At 36.9% G+C, this 18,734-nt stretch overlaps 1 protein-coding gene and 1 non-coding gene across 2 annotated transcripts; one reads left to right on the top strand and one right to left on the bottom strand.

Annotated features, from left to right (window-relative positions):
* Positions 1 to 1,031: 1,031 nt before the first annotated feature.
* On the bottom strand, positions 1,032 to 1,104 carry TRNAR-UCU (transfer RNA arginine (anticodon UCU)). Its single transcript has one exon. It is a non-coding gene; the product is annotated as a tRNA-Arg (tRNA).
* Positions 1,105 to 13,200: 12,096 nt separating this feature from the next.
* Positions 13,201 to 14,557, top strand: LOC136854617 (uncharacterized). Its single transcript, XM_067131145.1, has one exon. It carries the CDS (start codon positions 13,325 to 13,327, stop codon positions 13,625 to 13,627), a length of 303 nt encoding a protein of 100 aa, XP_066987246.1. The 5' UTR covers positions 13,201 to 13,324; the 3' UTR covers positions 13,628 to 14,557.
* The last annotated feature ends 4,177 nt before the right edge of the window (positions 14,558 to 18,734 follow it).

Here is an 18,734-nt window from a genome sequence, read left to right as displayed (position 1 = left end):
CCCTCCCCCTCCCCTCCCCCCCACAAGCCGCCCCATAACCCCTATTCCTCTAGCCCATCCTCCTGGTCCCCCCCCTAAGGGGTAGCCTACCCCTCCAGCCCTTGCAAGGCTGAAGAAGACTTATAATACCAGCTGTAACCTTCACTTGCAGATCTAATCACAACACCTCGAGTAGGTGACGTCTTTCACAACCCTTTCCTTTACAGCAGGCCAACAACACCCACTCACAACCGAATGTCAGCCACCGTTCAGCCCATCCCACCACAACCCAACAGTAACCACAATTTCCTTAATACTCACCCACAACCCAGAAACATCCAGTCGCTCGTGATGCCCACAACACAAGACACAACCCCACAACACGCCCACTGCGTTCACGCTACTCACCCAACGCACCCATTCCAGATACCCTGGGGCCTATAATAAAATCGTTTTCTAATGTTCAATTCAAAGATAGCCTTTTAATATCTATCCTCTGTTTTTCTTCTTCTATTCGAATCATTCTTCTTGTCTATGATTCTTGTTACAATTGTTGTTAATTCTATCAAGAGATTATCTTCAATGCCTTTTTAATTTATGTTAATTTTCCTCTTCTAATTGCTCTCTCTCTCTCTCTCTCTCTCTCTCGACTAAGTGACTAACTTTTTATTCAGAAAAGACACTTTTATTTATCAAGATGCTGGTGCAGATTACATATGTTCTCTTTTCCTTCACTTTTATTACAATAAAGTGTCAGTAAATGGGTTACTATCATTATTAAAAGTATTATATAATCTAGTTCGTCTGAAGTGGCGAAAATCTCAATTTAGGAAATAGTGAGGTAGACGAAATTCCATAAGATATCTATACTATATTATAAACATACTGTAGTATATCATTATTTAAATTTTTTTACGGCTATGTTATTAATGGAGTAATATACGTTCATCAATATACGCCACTTCATAGTTTTCCTAATGAACAAGTTCTGTGCGGCACCCGGTATAACACATCAAAGTATACAACAATTTAATAAAGTACCATAAATTCAGCATCCTCAGCGGGATTCGAACCCGCGGCCTCTGGATTAGAAGTCCAGCGCGCTATCCACTGCGCCATGAGGACCTATGGTAAGGCCCGTAAATAATTACATGAATATCGGCCATACTTATTAGCCCTGTCTTCTTAAATAATAATTTCAGTAATATTGTTGTTCTGAATATGCGTTATCATGTATGTTTATCGTATGTATGTATATATACGAGTATATACTATATATATCTGTACATTGGATACCTTTGTTTCATTTAAGGACATCTTATAATTATACGTAGAATCTTTGAAGTTTGTGTACTGAAATGCATATAATTGTGTCAAATATACCAGACAACACTTCAGTGTTCATGTTCAGCAGTTTTTCTGTATACTGGCCACAATACACTGGCTCTAGCTATCTGTCTATTAATTTATCAGTTCATTTATATTCTTCACTAAGAACTATTATGCATAAGAAGTGACAAGAATCCCATTAGAAAATGATTCAGTTAATCATATTGTGGGCCACAAGTTTATTTATTTTAGGGATTTTACCATAAAAATTACAATTTTGTGACTGAAGAACTGGTCGATGTTTATGAGTTTTCGAATTCTTTACTTGCTAGTTAACAGAAGTACTGAAACTTGAAACAAACTGTTTTAAGGACAAATGGCTTCCATAATATTTCCCGTTTACTCTGTACGCTGCAACAACCAGAGTTCCTTGAAGCAAACACAAAACTATTGGTACTGGACTTTACAACAAATATCGATAACGAGACTAAGACGTCAGATTACAAAACAATGAAATGTGAGGTGACGCATTACTCCAAGACAAAATAAGTAGGTCTCTGAGGACTTGCAAGCGTGGAGTCTGGCTGCAGGTACTCCAATGACTGAAGATTACCAATGTTATTCACTGGAAAGTGTTATTTTCAAAGTCCTCGTGGATCATAGTGTACTGAGTATGATCTGCTTACATGCTGGAGTCCTCATATCGTAGTAGATGACAAACTCGACCTATGTTCCAGACATTTCGAGCTTGCCTACGGAAAAAATGAGAGACTACTTTGAATACCAGCGATTTTCTGAAGGATGTGACGAAAAGTGTGTAAAATGCACCAGTGAACTCAATAAACTGACGCTGGTAATAGTGTTAATGAAACCGTAAAATCCATTGTTCGTTTTCAATATTCACATAATCCTCATGTGTTGCGTATTATAATCTATACATAAGTACGCATCCTTGGATACACCACAACGTACGTCATTTCTGCTTTTATATATATATATATATATATATATATATATATATATATATATATATATATATATATATATATATATGTATATATATATATATATGTGTATGTATTTATATATGTATAAATGTGTGTACGTGTGTATGTGCTACATATAAATATAAGTATATGAGGTGCAATTTGAATTTCTCTTCTGCTTACATAAGGAACTCGGATAGTTTTGATTCGCATTTGTACTAGAAACATAAAGAAGTTTCTTCTCTGGCTTTGCGAAGCGTATAAAGGACTTTCTTCCTTGACAATTTCCAGAGCAGAACCATGTCATCAAAAAAAAAAAAAAATTAAAGCCATTTAGCAAACGAAATCAAGTATTTGCACTGGACAGGTCCGAGATTACTCAGTACCTGTAGCTAAGTTGATTCTTCACTTTCAATACTATGAACGTGTTACAAAGTAATGGGGGGAGAATGTGATGAACTTCAGAAAAACTTCAATCAATCAATCAATGGACCAGATAAACTTTTTAAACTCCCTCCAATTTACAAGATAGTGCGTCACTGTCACTGTAGCAAATGTTCTTTGTAGATGTTCTGTATGTAATCAATACATGAAGACAGTGATGATAAATTAAAGGGAGGCCTTATTAGACAGTTTTGGATGTAAGGTCATTCTCAGCCACACATACATATAAGAGCATAATGATCAATGTATTACTACACAAATAAAAGTGACTCGTCAAGACAATGGCTTATACGCAAATGTCACCATGTCAAGAACTTGGGAGGCTTTCTTTTCCCATAGCAGAGAGACCATCGCAAATGTTTCCCTCTGGCTATAACAAAAGGTATATAATTTTCTCTGCAGGTTATATGGAAAGCCCACGTAATTTTCTTTCCAGGTTATGTGATGGACATAAACAACCTTCCTCTCAAATTACACTGGGAACATTACTCTTACATTGTACTGTGATCATAAATAATGTTTTTTGTCTGTTATCTGCGTCTTGCGTGATGCATAAGGAATGTTCTGCTTAGGCAGTCAAATCAGTTTGATCAAGGGCAATATAACAATCTCCTTTTCAAGAAGTACGAAAAGCACTAAGAATTTTATTCTCTAATAATGTGAGGCACATTAAGAATGTTTTCCTTTTGAAATGAGAAGTATATGGAACTTCTCTATGGGTTTTATGCAACAATAAACTTACTCTAGGAAAATAATTTATATCCGTCCACATAAAAACAATAAAAAGAAAGCAAAGAACTCTCTTCCTTATAACGCAGAACGAAAATAATAAGAGAGAGAGAGAGAGAGAGAGAGAGAGAGAGAGAGAGAGAGAGAGAGAGAGAGAGAACCTTATGAACGGTTTCACATCATTGGGGACGAAGATTACCTCGTTGAGGCCCCTCCCGTTTTGATGGCATACATTTTCAAGAGAAATGCTATTATTATTCAGAAGATAAACCCTATTCATATGGAACTAGTCCACAGGGGCCATTGATTCGAAATTCAGACTTCCAAAGAATACGGTGTCCACTAGAAAGAAGTAACAGAAGGCAATGGGAAGAGATCACTTATTAAAAATGAAAGAATTAATTGACAAGTTAATAAATTAATATAAAAAATTTAAGGAAATAATCAAAGTGCATGAATTATGTTAGGGTAGTAATGCATTGCATCTTTGCTTGAACTTCTGAAGTTCCAACTAAACGACATCCTCAGGAAGGCTGTTCCATAGTCCAACGGTGTCAGGAATAAAGGATTTCTGGAACTGAGAAGTTCGACAGCGAGGCACATTTACTGCACTCGCTTTTGAGCGTTGCCGCCCTTCTTCTCTCTTTCTCTCCACCCTAACTGCGACTCACAATAGTCGACTAACCAGCTGTATACCCAATCTGATGATTCAGTCAATAAAGGCATTCTTCCTTTTGGGGAACACGCCCATTCGTCCCTCTTTGCCAGGTTCGTGATTCGAACATAGGTCATCCATTTGCGAGCTAGACGTGCTACCACAAAACAACGAGAACGAGAGAGAGATAGAGATTGAAATAATCTAAAGAAAAATGTTACAGATATAGATCTAAGAGAGAGAGAGAGAGAGAGAGAGAGAGAGAGAGAGAGAGAGAGAGAGAGAGAGAGAATGAAAATGTCACAGATATAGATCTAAGAGAGAGAGAGAGAGAGAGAGAGAGAGAGAGAGAGAGAGAGAGAGATAAATTGAGATAATGTAAATAAAAATGTTACAGATACAGATCTAAGAGAGAGAGAGAGAGAGAGAGAGAGAGAGGGTGGGGGGAGAGAGAGGAGACGGCAAAAAGATAAATTGTACGCTGTCACCCTCCCGTGGTTACCATCGTTCATCATAACGTTAAAGAAACCAAACGTTTGCGTCAGCGCTTGAGAATTTATCATTTTAAAAACTTTCAGTAGTGATAATAATTCATAGAATATTGCTCAAACACGGCTCGCCCTTCGCACTGAAGTAGGAAAAGTAAGAATTTGTATTTTAGATTATTTTTCAAATATATTTGCTTACATATTAGACGGTTTTAGATTCTGAGATGAGATACTTTTTTTTTTTTTTTTTTTTTTTTTTTTTTTTGAGAGAGAGAGAGAGAGAGAGAGAGAGAGAGAGAGAGAGAGAGAGAGAGAGAGAGAGAGAGAGTTTATTTTTAGATTATTTTTCAAATATATCTGCTAACGTATTAAACGGTTTTAGATTCTGAGATGAGATACTTTTCTGAGTCGTAAGAGAGAGAGAGAGAGAGAGAGAGAGAGAGAGAGAGAGAGAGAGAGAGAGAGAGGTATGTTTGTGTGCATAAGAATTCAATTTTGAATTATTTTTCAAATATATCTGTTCACATATTAAACGAATTTATATTCTGATACTTTTCTGAGTCATATGAGAGAGAGAGAGAGAGAGAGAGAGAGAGAGAGGTCTGTCTGTGTGCTTGAGAGACAGAATGAGAACTCGTCTGTAACATGAAGAGCTGGAGAGATGATGACGTCATGGCTTGTCTTTATTTGCTATGACGTCATAACCACAGCTCCATCAGAAGCACATGATTGAAAAAATCCCAAGAACTGTTTTTTAACCGATCGTTTATTACAATTATCATTATTTATACTTTGTAAACATTTATCTTATAAAAATAATCCGCAAATTTGCTAAACATGCTCTTGCAGAATTAAATGTTTTTATTAACTTATTATCTAGAATGTTAATATTGAGACAGAATCGAGCGTTCATACTTATGAAGGAAACAGGAATGCAATATATGTAAGGGATCTTTCCTAGGTAGGACCCCCAACAAAGTTCGGAGGTCGTTATTTAGGACTAATATTTCTTGGGGGTCATTATCTTTATGATATTTACAGTCTTTTGTATATGTTTTTACGGTAATCCCCAACGGGCTTGTACTAAACACGCCGCAAAGGTGGATGGATACCGGGTTAAAACCCTTTGGGGCCACTATCTAGGAAAGGTCCCTATGTAAGTATAAAAACTTCACAAAAAATTATAAAATAAAGAAATAAAGCAATATGCTGGTAAAAAATAAAACCTGTTTCTGGATACTATGCAGTAAATACTAGCATTTTATCACATGACAAAGGTCACAGGCAGGTATTTCATATATAAAGAAAAATGAGTAAATAATTGGAATATACAGTTCATAACGTCAGGTAGGCTTTCATGAACTGGGATGCGTGAATAAAAGTGAAAGAACGGTTTGCAATACAAAGTTTTTATTATTATTTTTTATTATTATTTATTATTATTATTATTATTATTATATATATATTATTATTATTATTATTATTGAAATTTTTTTATTGATTTATATACAATCATGAAGTCGTTTAATATCAGTATATATATTATATAATGTACCACTGTATGACATGGATATTCATACTCTAAACCGCGCCATCAGAGAGGTCTCTTGATGGCATAACGTCCACTGGAGTCGTTGAATGGGTCCATGTCAGGGTTCGCGTCCCAGTGGTACCTGTTCATTTATCACTTATATATTCCTTCGGTGATATATCCATCGGAGATATCGATATGAATTTGATATTAAACGACATAGCTTCATGATTATATATATATATATATATATATATATATATATATATATATATATATATACATTTGTGTGTGTGTGTGGTTTATTGCTATCGTTAATGAAGGCTTAGCCTAGTATGGGTAAAACAAAAAGCTTGTAATCTCTTCGATTTCTCCCTTACTTTTCATTTCAGGGGTTAATTTCTTTAATTGCTGTATATTTTCCTTTTCAGTGAGCTATTTGACAAAAAATATGCCGCTGATAATACTACTAAGAGCTGTCAGACTTCACTACTTTGCATTTTCAAGTTTAAAAACCGCTTTTTTATGCGTAAAGAAAAAAATTTCTCGTTGAACTGAATGCACTCGGCCTCATAGTTCAAAAATCTCTAATTCGTTTTTTTATTAAGTGTATCGAATTTATAATAACAAGCGATTTATGACCAGAAGCTGAATTTCCTCATTTACATGTAAACTAATCACGCCCTCATATGCACTTGTGACTTTTACCAGATAAATTATTGTTGTGGTATGATATCTATTCGATAAATAAATATCGATATAATCATTGTTTTTTTTTTCTCATCAGTTTTAACGGAGTTTCACTTTAAGTAAAAGCGTAAATAATGTCCGTATGTTGTCTTAGACAGTGTTAGTTTACCTGTATGAGAACATTTAGATTACAGTAATCTAGTGCCTCAGGCGATAGTCTGTATACTTTATTTAATGGTATTTTTTATTTTTTTTTTTTATTTTTTGTACCTCTCACCAGCGTGCCACCCAGCAGTCGACCTAGCCGTGAATGGGTATCAGCGTCAGCTGACGACTAGGAAAAGGGCATGAGGCAAGCAACCTCATCTCTAGAGACCTTCTGAAAATTGTAGAACTCTACACTTAGCTTACGTAGACAGAGGTACAATGAATCAAGATCCAAATCCATTGCAAGGTCTCTAGACCTGAGAATTAATTTTCTCCCGAACATTCAGCCCCCTTCAGGGATCGATCTCAGGTATCTCGCAGGTGATGCCAGATAGACAGATAAATAGGTGAATAGACAGGCAGCCGTCACAGAGTGGAAAAAGACACCATGCCACCCTTGAGACTCCGTTTAGCTCCTTGGAAAGACTCGAAATCGTCTAACTGTAAAATGTTCTTCTTTTCTTTATTGTTTCTTTGGTTGTTTGTCCTTTTTAAAGGCTTTTCTATATAAGAGTCTCGTCTCACAACAGAATCTTGCAGTTCACCGTGACAGTATTTATCTTGGCTGCTTACTTCGTTATCTGTTTATCTTTGAATATTTTAGCTTAGATAATTCAATTTACTGTATGATACTTTGCAATTTCCATTTATTAGTTTATTTACTTGCTGAATGGCTTGTTCATTCTTTTGCATATTTAATTTCTCTTTTGCTTTTGTAAATTTTCGTCTGTTTGCGGCATAAATTTATTTGGTCTTTTATCTAGCCATCTTTTTGCTTATATGTGCTATGCAGCTATTTCTCTCCCTCTAAATACACACACTTACACACACACACACACACACACATATATATATATGTACATATGTATATATATACATATAATATATATATATATATATATATATATATATATATATATATATATATATATATATATATATGCACATATGTATATATACACATATATATATATACATATACACACACACACATATATATATATATACATATATATATATATATATATATAGAGAGAGAGAGAGAGAGAGAGAGAGACACAGACAGACAAAGAGTTGCTTACCCTGCCTCCTATAATTTTCTTTTTTTACAGTCACCTAGTCCGATTTGAAATTTGGGCTAATTGTCCGTCCCTCTTTCCAAAGCGAGAGGAAGACATAGGCAAAACAAAGGAAAAGAGGTTTAAATGATGAATCGTTTTATGGAGGTAAAGACGAGTGTTGGTGTTGGAGAATGTTGGGGATTGTGATGTTGAAGTTGAAGATGAAAGCTGATGCTGGAGACGATGAGGAAGAAGAATGCAAGGAACGTTGGTGATGATGAAGAAAAGTTATATAACTGATGGTGACGGTGATGGAGGATGCTTGGGATGGTGGAGATTGTCTGGGATGGTGGAGATTGTCAGTGTTGGAGAAAGCATGACAAACAGACGGAGAGACGGGAATGCTGATGCAGGAGACGATGTTGACGATGATGAAGAGGAATGCAAGGAAAGTTGGTGATAATGAGGAAGAGTTACAACTGATGGGGGGTGTTTGGGATGGTGGAGGCTGTCTGGAATGGTGGAGATTGTCAGTGTTGGAGAGAGACGGGAATGCAAAAGTTTTTACGATGCTGCAAGCGCTGTCTGTGATATATCCTAATAAAAAAAATTCTCATTTGAAAAAATTTTCATTTTTGTGTTGGAGATTGTGTTGGAGATGGTGGTGGAGTAGGACTATCTTACAGAGAGGCCGTTTTGCGATGGGCGGTCACCACCTGTTGTTCAGACCGCATCCACTCCACCAGAACAACCTCTGACCCTGGAGGTGTCTCAGCCTTCTTCCCCACCCCGCCCCCCCAACCCTCACCCCCAGTCGAATACAATGTCAGCCCTGAGTCCGCCTCCCTCCATTGCCAGTCCTTAGAATTCCTCTCTCTCTCTCTCTCTCTCTCTTTCTTACTGCATTCATCTCTGTAGGTGAAAATGAAATAATAAATAGTAAATATTTGCGAATGCATCGCTCTATGCAGGCCTACAACCGTACTATCTATATATCTATCTACCTATTTATCTGTCTATCTATATATATGTAGAGAGAGAGCGAGAGAGAGAGAGATAGAGAATGAGAGAGAGAGAGGTATGTACTGTATTATGTATGTATGTATGTATGCACTTGAAACATGATCAGTAGAATCTATACACACACACGTGCTTACACACACACAAACACATTACAGTATGTATATATATATGTGTGTGTATGTATATATATGTAAATAAAGATAAAATCCACTTGGATTTTATCTTTATTTATATATTCATCACGTTCCATATTTTCGTGATTCAGTTATACATACATGCATATATGTGTGTGTGTTTGTGTGTATGATTGTCTTTATGCCTGAATGAATATATGCAAGTGCAACAATGTAGCTTGCATAGGCACCCCCCTCTCTCTCTCTCTCTCTCTCTCTCTCTCTCTCTCTCTCTCTCTCTCTCTCTCATCCAAAACCTCGAAGCATATAATCATCTGTTCGCTGACTAACCCGAACTAATTTCAATTTGTTACGGATTAGTCGGTAAGTATTCGTTTTTCTCTTTCCCATTTCATTCCGTTCATAAGAATTTTTTTTGCTCCAATTCTACTGGGTTAATTAAGGCACCTTTGAAAACGATGTCTTTCACTTCGGATTTTATAAACTTTTGGATCTATACAATCCTCATTTTTCATTGTGCCTTTAAATTTTGCTGACTGCTCTTTATATATATGTATATATACATACATATATATATTAATGTGAATATGTACAGTATACATGTATATATGCATATATATATATACATACATTTATTTATATATATATAATATATATATATATGTATATATATATATATATATATATATATATATATATATATATATATATATATATATATATATATATATATATACATGTGTATGTATGTATGTAACTGAAAAATCAAATACAGAAACATGGAATAACGGAATGAAATGCTTAAAAGAAGAGAAGTGACGTGTGGGAGAAAATACCCAAAAGCACATAGAAGATTAAGAATAAAGAACTGCACGAACAAGTACAATAAATTCGTGTAGAAATCAGGCGCTGTGGAGAAATAAATCAAGAGATGAAAGAACTGGGGCGTATTGCGTAAAGTAACAATACAGCGTCTTAGATTCGTCCGTATCAGCATAAATAATAAAACCTGTAAGACACTGCAGCGTTCTTCGTGAAAAAAGAAGTAAGTATAACAAAAAATAACATTACATCTGGCAAGCAATTTGGCAAATATACTATGAACTTGAAAACTAACTGTACCTGTTTACAAATGTGGGACAATTCTTAACTTTTTCAACGGAATTATTAATGTATGAAATATTACATTTTAATTCGTAAGTTAATTCTCAAATTCTTTAATTCACTTATTTCTTGATAGCTTTTTTTTTATTGTGTTTTTGCTTGCACTTTTCTATGATTTAACATTTTTTTTTAATGAAATATTATTGTGTCAAATTTTAAGCGTTAACTCGTAAGTTACTTTTCAAATTCCTTCAATTAATTGATTTTCGTGATGGCTTTTTTCCACTTGTGTTTTTGTTTGAACTTTTGGACAACAAGCTGGATTTCTTTATTTATATTGTAGTTCGTTATATATGCAGCTGATCATCAGATGAGAAACAGCTGTTCTAGATTAACCCAGGTAATGGACTAAGCAAATAGAAGTTAAGGACATGGACAAGAATTACTGATAATCTTTAATTTTCTCTTAAAAAATCTCCTTCGAATATTCTGTGAAGGTTGGGAAATCAAGAGTATGTAGCCTGGACTTAAACTAATATTATTTTCTTTTGTCAGATGAGTTAATGTAGATTCTAAGAAGTTTCTATTACACATTATGAATACATCTCATTACTCTGTTGCAACGGGTTCATTTTTTTCCTATTGCATGTATTTTATTTGAGAATGTCTTAGAGTAAAGGCGAAAAATCTTGCATTATGTGGTTTTACTGTCATAGTGGCCATATATTTTGTTCTAGTTTTAGATCACGTTTGAGTTCCCGTGATATACACACACACACACACACACACACACACACACACACACACACACACATATATATATATATATATATATATATATATATATATATATACATATATATATATATATGTATGTATATATATATATGTTATATATATATATAATATACATATATATACGCCTGTGTGTGTGCGTGTTTGTGTGTGTATGTGTGTTTCTGTGAGTGTGTACGTTCGCTATGGCACATTACGAGAGAGAGAGAGAGGGAGGGAGAGAGAGAGAGAGAAATGTGATATCACGCTGTCCACAAGACTTGATTATCATAAATCATGTTACCACACCTTAGACATCAATGTGCTGCGTAAGAACAGCATTAAGATAAAATGGGACCTGAGGTTTAATTTCCAAAGTTATCCAAGCATATAGGAAAGCAATCAGAGGTGGAATTTAAGCCATATAACTAAACAGGAATGAAATTACAGAATTATCATATATTTATAGTATTTTTGAATTATGTTCTTTTAAGCATACATGATACCGGAGAATTCTATGGGCGGTAAAACTGATGTCATTCATTTTATCTTAATTTTAATATAATCACTTCAACTTCATCACAGTTTATATAAGCGTGAAATTAACTTGAAATTTTCCTCATTCCACTGACTCCATTTCAGTTTTATTAAAATTTATTGAAGCAAACATTTCCGAAATACCTATGATTTTATTGCAATCCAATGCTAAGTGACGTCACATCGAGACTGTAATTCTCTCTTGATAAGAAACGATTAGATTTCCGAATGGGCGAGTCTACTGACTGCTATCAAATATCAGCTGCTAAGTTTAGATCGTTTATCGTATTTCCTAGAATCGCTCTCTCTCTCTCTCTCTCTCTCTCTCTCTCTCTCTCTCTCTCTCTCTCCTCGATACTGGATCTTTATCTTGTTGTAAATTGTAAGTTTCCTCCTCTTTCATCCTCCTCCTCCTCCTCCGTTCATCATGATTCTAAATCATTATCTTGTTGTGAATTTGTAAATATACCAAGTGAGATAAAGTTCCTCAGACCTTTTATCTCTCTCTCTCTCTCTGTCTGTCTGTCTGTCTCTCATCTCGATTCTAAATCATTATCTTCTCTGTGAATTTGTAAATATCTCTGAGATCTCTTCTCTCAGACCTCTCTCTCTCTCTCTCTCTCTCTCTCCTTGAAAAAAGAAAAACATAAATGCTGAATTCCCCAGGTCCGCCCAGCTTTTTTTATCGCTCTCTAATAAACCATAACTTTACATTTCAGGTAAATATCGTATCCACAAGGCCCACCCCACCCCGCTCTCTCTCTCTCTCTCTCTCCATCTCACTTGATCGATGGACGGCGTATTTTGACACCTGTAGGAGCCAGGTCAGTAAGTTACGTGTGGATGTGCACCTGAGCATAAGCCCTGCGGCGTAATCCCCGTCAGGTAATCCCGTATTAGGCAAATGATTCCATCCCGTGTCACACGATTTCTGCAGAATCCCGATTACTCGTCTCTCCCCTTTCTTTCAAGCGATATCTTCTCGTTTTCATGGTTGACTTATAATCGTTTACATCCAGAGGACTCGATTATTATCAATTTCATACAATTTCCAGTTATTGAAGGTGATTAGTATCGTACGTCTGGCAAAGGATCCTTATCGTACACGTGTTTGAATTCGTCGTCGAATGGAAGAATTTATCATTTGAATGAATAAGCTTTCACTTCGTCTCTCTCGTGACTTAACGGGTTTTCATCGGGATCTCTGTTTCATTTCAGAAGCTAATAAGTCACATCATTTATTGCACCTTAAAAACTCGATTTGAAATAACTTATTACGGAAATAATTTCCTGGTCAACCTGGCGCCTGTTTTCAACATTCCAGGTCCACCGCAGTGCCTACTCGGCCGTGGCTCCTCCCACGGAGCGACGCGATTCGCCGAACCGATCTGTCTTGAGCTTTTGATTGGCTGAAAAGTTCAAATTCGGAGTTCTTATTGGGAGACCTGTATCCTTGTTGAGTAGGGGCCCGGTGGGGGGCGGGGGGAGTAGGACGGGTCACTGCGAAGTGAGAACTCGCTGCGGTCCCCCGTACACTTTTCAGTTCGACATTATCGTGTTGTCTGGTCCGAGTGCCGCACGTCATACCGCCGTCCTCTCTGAGTTACCGTCACTCTGACCCAGCGAACTTTACCCAAGCAACGAGTCACAACCATGAAGGCGCAGGTCTGTGAGTCCGCCGTGAACACCTTGCCCCCCATCAGGAGCGGGAAAGTGTCCAAGTCGAGGGAGGAGGATTTCGAAGTGTCCATTTACCTGGATAAATTGAGACACCTTCTCCCAGGCGGGTCGACCAGGGGCAAGCCCACGGTCGAAAAGAAGCTGAACCGACTCGAAGTCATCGAGAGTGTGATCCAGTACATCAGCGAACTGCAGGACGTCTTGGACATCGACGTCCACGAAAGAGAAATGGACATTTTAGAGTACGAGACCAAAAGCATCACTCTGGCAGCGTGAGTGAAAGAGTGAATAATAACAATAATAAAAAAAGACTACTGTTAATTGTTAAGAGTCACCTGGCGCCCCATTCAAGCAGTTACTAAAATAGAGAAAAAAAAGAAAAGCTTCCAGTTCAAAAAGACGGGTTTTTGTATTTGTATCCATTGCAGAGAATGAAAAGGTTTGTGAAATGTCCAAATTGAAAGCCAATTTGTCTCTGAAATTTTAGAGCTGAAAATTCCTACCCAGTGCGTTTCGTAAGATTTACTTTCCCAATTGCCGTTGCAAAGTCAGTCAGAAGATTTCCAGGTCTGCTCAGCCGATGCAAGCGTGGGTTAGTTACAGGTCTGTTCAACTGATGCAAAAGTAGGCTGGTCAAGGTCTGGTCCACCGGTGCGAGAGAAGACTTCCAGGTCTGTTCTTCACTTAGGTGCCAAGTGTAACCTTTCCAGGTTAGTTCAGCAGGTTGCCAGCGTAGGCTTCCAGCTCTGTTCATCTGGTGCCAGAAAAGCCTTTCCAGACCGTCCAACACCTGTTGCTGTGACCTCGCAGCGGCAACGCCAACAGCCACAATCACCTTCCTCCCCTCCTCCCGCCCCTCCGGGTCGTCTAAGGACACCAGGAAGAATCCAATTAACTTCAGGGACTACCTCTGGAACCACTGGGGCGTCTTACCCCTCCCCCTATGCGAATCTGGAATCTGAAAAATTCTTATCTGGGAAAAATTGTTTAACAATCCTTTAGAAGTCGTGAAACTGACGTGCTGTTGGTGGACGAACCCATTGGTGAACTCAAATTGTAATATTATTTTTATATATAGTTCCTATAGTCATGTAACATTGTACGGAAAGAAAGGAAAAAGTACTTCCAAACCTGTGAAACGATTGAAACTGGAAGTCGTATACCATTTTTTTTTTTAAATAAAGCTGTCTGTCCCTGTGAACAGAATCAGTAGATAAAGAAACTATGCACTCATTAGCTACGAAGAGTACAACAAATAATTATATTTTGTGTCCCTCTGCTTACTGCTGCTCCCCTTGCGAGGCAACTGGCTTAGGCCCACTACAGAGTCTTTGTGAATTTTACAGTCTTCCTCTGTATTAAAAGGATGAAGGCCCCTTTATGTACTTATCAGGTAACTGATCTCATTTCAATTCTGTATATTATTTTTTGGAGATGCTCAATTATCCCTCTGTTGTCCTTGTTACATAACTTTTTCTTTCAGTTTTATTATACTTCGGACCACCTTTTCATGTATCCAATCATTTTTCCTGTGATTAAGAATTTGCACCTTTAAATGGCTGATTTAATGATTATACTGATTTGCATCAGCTGTTTATTTGAGAGTCTGTTCTTTTCACTTCAGCTTTGCCCTACTGAAATTTTAATATACTTGTGAAATTTAACTATTTACAGTATAAGATTTATATAAAAAGAATGAATAAATATTCCATTAACTCTATTTTTACGAAAGAAATTCATCGTCATGACGAACTGCATTTGCTCATTATTGATAAAAACCATTTTTTGTCCTTTGTTCTTTAGGCTGTGAACGAGATGAGATTGGAAAAAGAACGTGCTGCTAACAACCTTCAGTGATGACAATCTTCGAACATGATTCCCTTCCCCATTCACTTCCTAAAGTTTGGATCGATAATGCAACTACTATTCGCAACTATTCCTCGTGAGGATCAAGACTCGGTGAAGGCATGTTCCGCATAGTGTAGTCACGTGATACTGATAGTGTCTTAAAGTTCAAGATTTTTGTGTAAGTGTGCTTGTATGTATGAATGCCCAGTTCTGAGTAATTTTCACATCATTGTTACATGGAATGTTCCTCATATTTTTTTTGTTTCACGTCAATTATCATTTGTGACCATTCCCGGTGCTTGTATGAGACTAAGGTTTTCCAGTTTAATTTTCCATGTAATCAACCAATACTGACATGCTTGGAATGAAAACTCACAAAGAGAGGGAGAGAAACGAGAGCAATTAGTTGCAATACCAGGTGATGGCCTTTTGCAAACGCTGGCCTATTCAAAGAGTATCCGATGTTACAAGAGAGAGAGAGAACTTTTGCAGCAAGCCTTTGGCAAAGGAGATGGCTGTTGCCGTGTTCCCTCTTGAGCTCAGTTCGAGCTACCAGTCTCAGCAGTAACCCACCCCCTCCCTCCCCAACCCTTCCCCTCCCAACCAGCACCAACCTCCTCCCATACGAAAATCCCCCGCGGGGCACCTTCATGGCTGTAACAGGTGTATCCCCCCCATCCCGTAATACCCACAAGGGTATATCCTCCCTAGACCCAAAGGCCCACGCCAGTGTCCATTTATGGATATCGGGACCCTTCCTCCGAGGAGTACGACTGGGGGATACTCTGAGCGTCAGCCTCGGTTTTCCAGTTCTTTTATTTCGTCTAGATTAACGACACAAAGCAATTTGCTGAGAACAAGACACATCCGTCCTTTTCATATCCTCAAAACAATCCAACTTTTCGTTATGGGATTAAGTTTTGCGTGCTTCATTTAATGTAAACATTAGCGATAACTTTGCAATTTCAGAATTGCGGCTTCTTTTCCACAACTGAATAATTTAATAACTGCAGGATTGGTTACATCATGGATACAAACAAACCCACACTGTTCCTTCCTCGATTAATTCTTTGTTTTTATATTAAAATTACTGTCTTGTAAGATTGAGTCCCGGTGATAATATCTCTCTCTCTCTCTCTCTCTCTCTCTCTCTCTCTCTCTCTCTCTCTCTCTCTCTTCCACATTATGCCGTGGTGTGGTGGCGTGTTGGGTACTTGGGCATCCCGGCTCTGACCATCGTGCTTTCACTTCATACCATCGTCATGCACCAGTACCCACAGCCTCCCCATCACGCTTATACCTGGTTTCGGAGCGATGGGGGACTTGCCTAGATGGGGTTGGGGAGCGCCTCCCTCTCTCTCTCTCCCCTGCCTCCCCCCAGAGGACGACTGGGGGAGATGCGTTCAGCAAGGTAGAAACGAGGCCTGAAAACCAAACACTCGAAACGCTTCATGTAAAACGAATCCCATTTGAGCAAAGTAATTAGGTCTCGTATTCTGTTCCGGTGGCGATTGTATGACTATTCATCCGTCACTTTAAAAACAATACATTACACGAGATTTAATCTTCTCAAACCCATCTCCCCAACCGTCGTTTTTCCTTGTCATGGTAACTTGCTGGACGCATCCTCTCTCGCCTTTGTGGTGGAGATTGTGAAAGTATTTTCGAACCTTCGAAGCAGAACAGAAATGGGTCTTTTTCGTTGTCTATCCATTGAGAGTCATTAGGAACTCTACAAATTGTTAGGCGTCAGTGTTTATATGCAGTAGGTACTGTGAGAAATGCAGACAAATTTAGTTGTAAATTTCAAAATCATTAATGTACGTCCTCCTTCTCTGGAATTATATGGAAATTTGTAAGTTATCAGGAAAGTTAAGTATGTATGAATGTATATATGTATGTATGTATGTATCTTTGCAATGGATTCTTCATCTTCAGGGAGAAGCGGCAGCTATCAGGTATAGAAGGATGTATTTATCCTAAACTAAAAGAATAATCCTACAAAACACCTAAAGAGGAAAATTGTTACAAACGCCATACAGTTCTAACAACTGAGTGTTGGCCACACTGGCGTAGAGGCGGTTCTAAGCCATTTCGCAAGGTGCTTTGCTCTATGCCTGGTTCCGTTTTATTTTTGTATGTGTATTTTCTAGAGTTACTTCAATGGAAAGTTTATCGTGACACCAATCACTGGTGTGAGATGTCATTTTTTTATAGTGGCGTTTGCTTTGTTTGTGAAATCAGTTTATATATATATATATGTATATATATATATATATATATATATATATATATATATATATATATATATATATATATATATATATGCTACTTTACAGTACTGTTTTTAATTAAGAATCAGTAGTTTTTCAACTAAGTTTTTCACTGGCAAATTTTTTTCTGGATAACTATTATTGCTATTTATGATTATGCATTTATGATTATGTTCTGGTCCAGAGAACCCTTGAATTATTCTTTGTTAAAGTTTAGTTTCAGAAAACTCATTTTGAATGTCAGTTAAATTATACTTGTAATGTAATACGTGTTATACGAAATTTTATTGAAGGATATTATATTGTAGTGTGGGTTATTTGAAACGAAGAAATGTTTGTTTTTCTTGAGATTACGTCGCGATTTGAAGTAGCGGCGTACCTTGAGAAGCATTGTAACCTGTGTTATTTGAGGTAATGTGAATTGAAATTAAGATGTAATTCTACGTATCAATTTTGAGTAGCATGAAGTAATTTTTTATATTCGTGTAAAATGAAGCAGCAGTTTGTGCTGTTGGAAACTTCTATCTGAAAAAAAGTGTTTAAAAACAAGTAATATGAGTTTTGTTATTTGGATGAATCATTGGTAGATTTCAATGGTCTTTAAAATATTTATTTTTTATAACATTCTTTTGATGGTAATTTCGATTTATGGTTTAGAAGACAAGGGGAGGTTTTGTATTTATTAAAAGTGTGTATTTTAGCAAATCTTGGCAGGCATTATTACGCAATTATGATGTAGATTAGTCATTTGTATGCAAAACGAATCAAAGAAACCAAAAAAAAAAAAAGTATAGCCGACAAAATAGTTGTGAATAATTTTAGTAAAAACCTTCACACTATGTGGAAAATAATGAATGGAAGTACTGTGAGAAATTTTTCAGAATGTAATTCAGAAAATCAAGGCGTACTATAAATTAGCAAAGCCTCGGAGTAAATGTGAACTTTGAACGGTGAACTGTAGAGCGACTGAATTATTAGGCTTAAGGTGACCTGAGTTCGGGTAAACTGTGTCTCGCATTTTGTAATTCGTTTACCTGCAACGCAGTGGTTTGTCTTTTCTCAGACAGGTAGATTGTCCTAACATGTATCTAAGTTACACATTTCCCATATAGCTTCGTCCCTGCTACGTGCCTACTGTGCAACACTTCTGTTTTAACAAGGCAGGAAACTCAGCTTGAAAGCCCTGCTTATCACCTTCCTTAATCTACTTAAATCTAATAAGGTCAAATGACGATAACATTATCTACCTGGCGATGTCAGAC

This window comes from Macrobrachium rosenbergii, chromosome 29 (assembly GCF_040412425.1).
Source record: "Macrobrachium rosenbergii isolate ZJJX-2024 chromosome 29, ASM4041242v1, whole genome shotgun sequence".
Classification (NCBI taxonomy): domain Eukaryota; kingdom Metazoa; phylum Arthropoda; class Malacostraca; order Decapoda; family Palaemonidae; genus Macrobrachium; species Macrobrachium rosenbergii.
Note: the sequence above shows the minus strand (reverse complement) of the source record. Positions and strands in the feature narration are given on the sequence as shown.

Excerpts from the sequence above, each read along its gene's own strand:
- LOC136854617 (XM_067131145.1), top strand. The coding sequence starts at position 13,325 with ATGAAGGCGCAGGTCTGTGAGTCCGCCGTGAACACCTTGCCCCCCATC.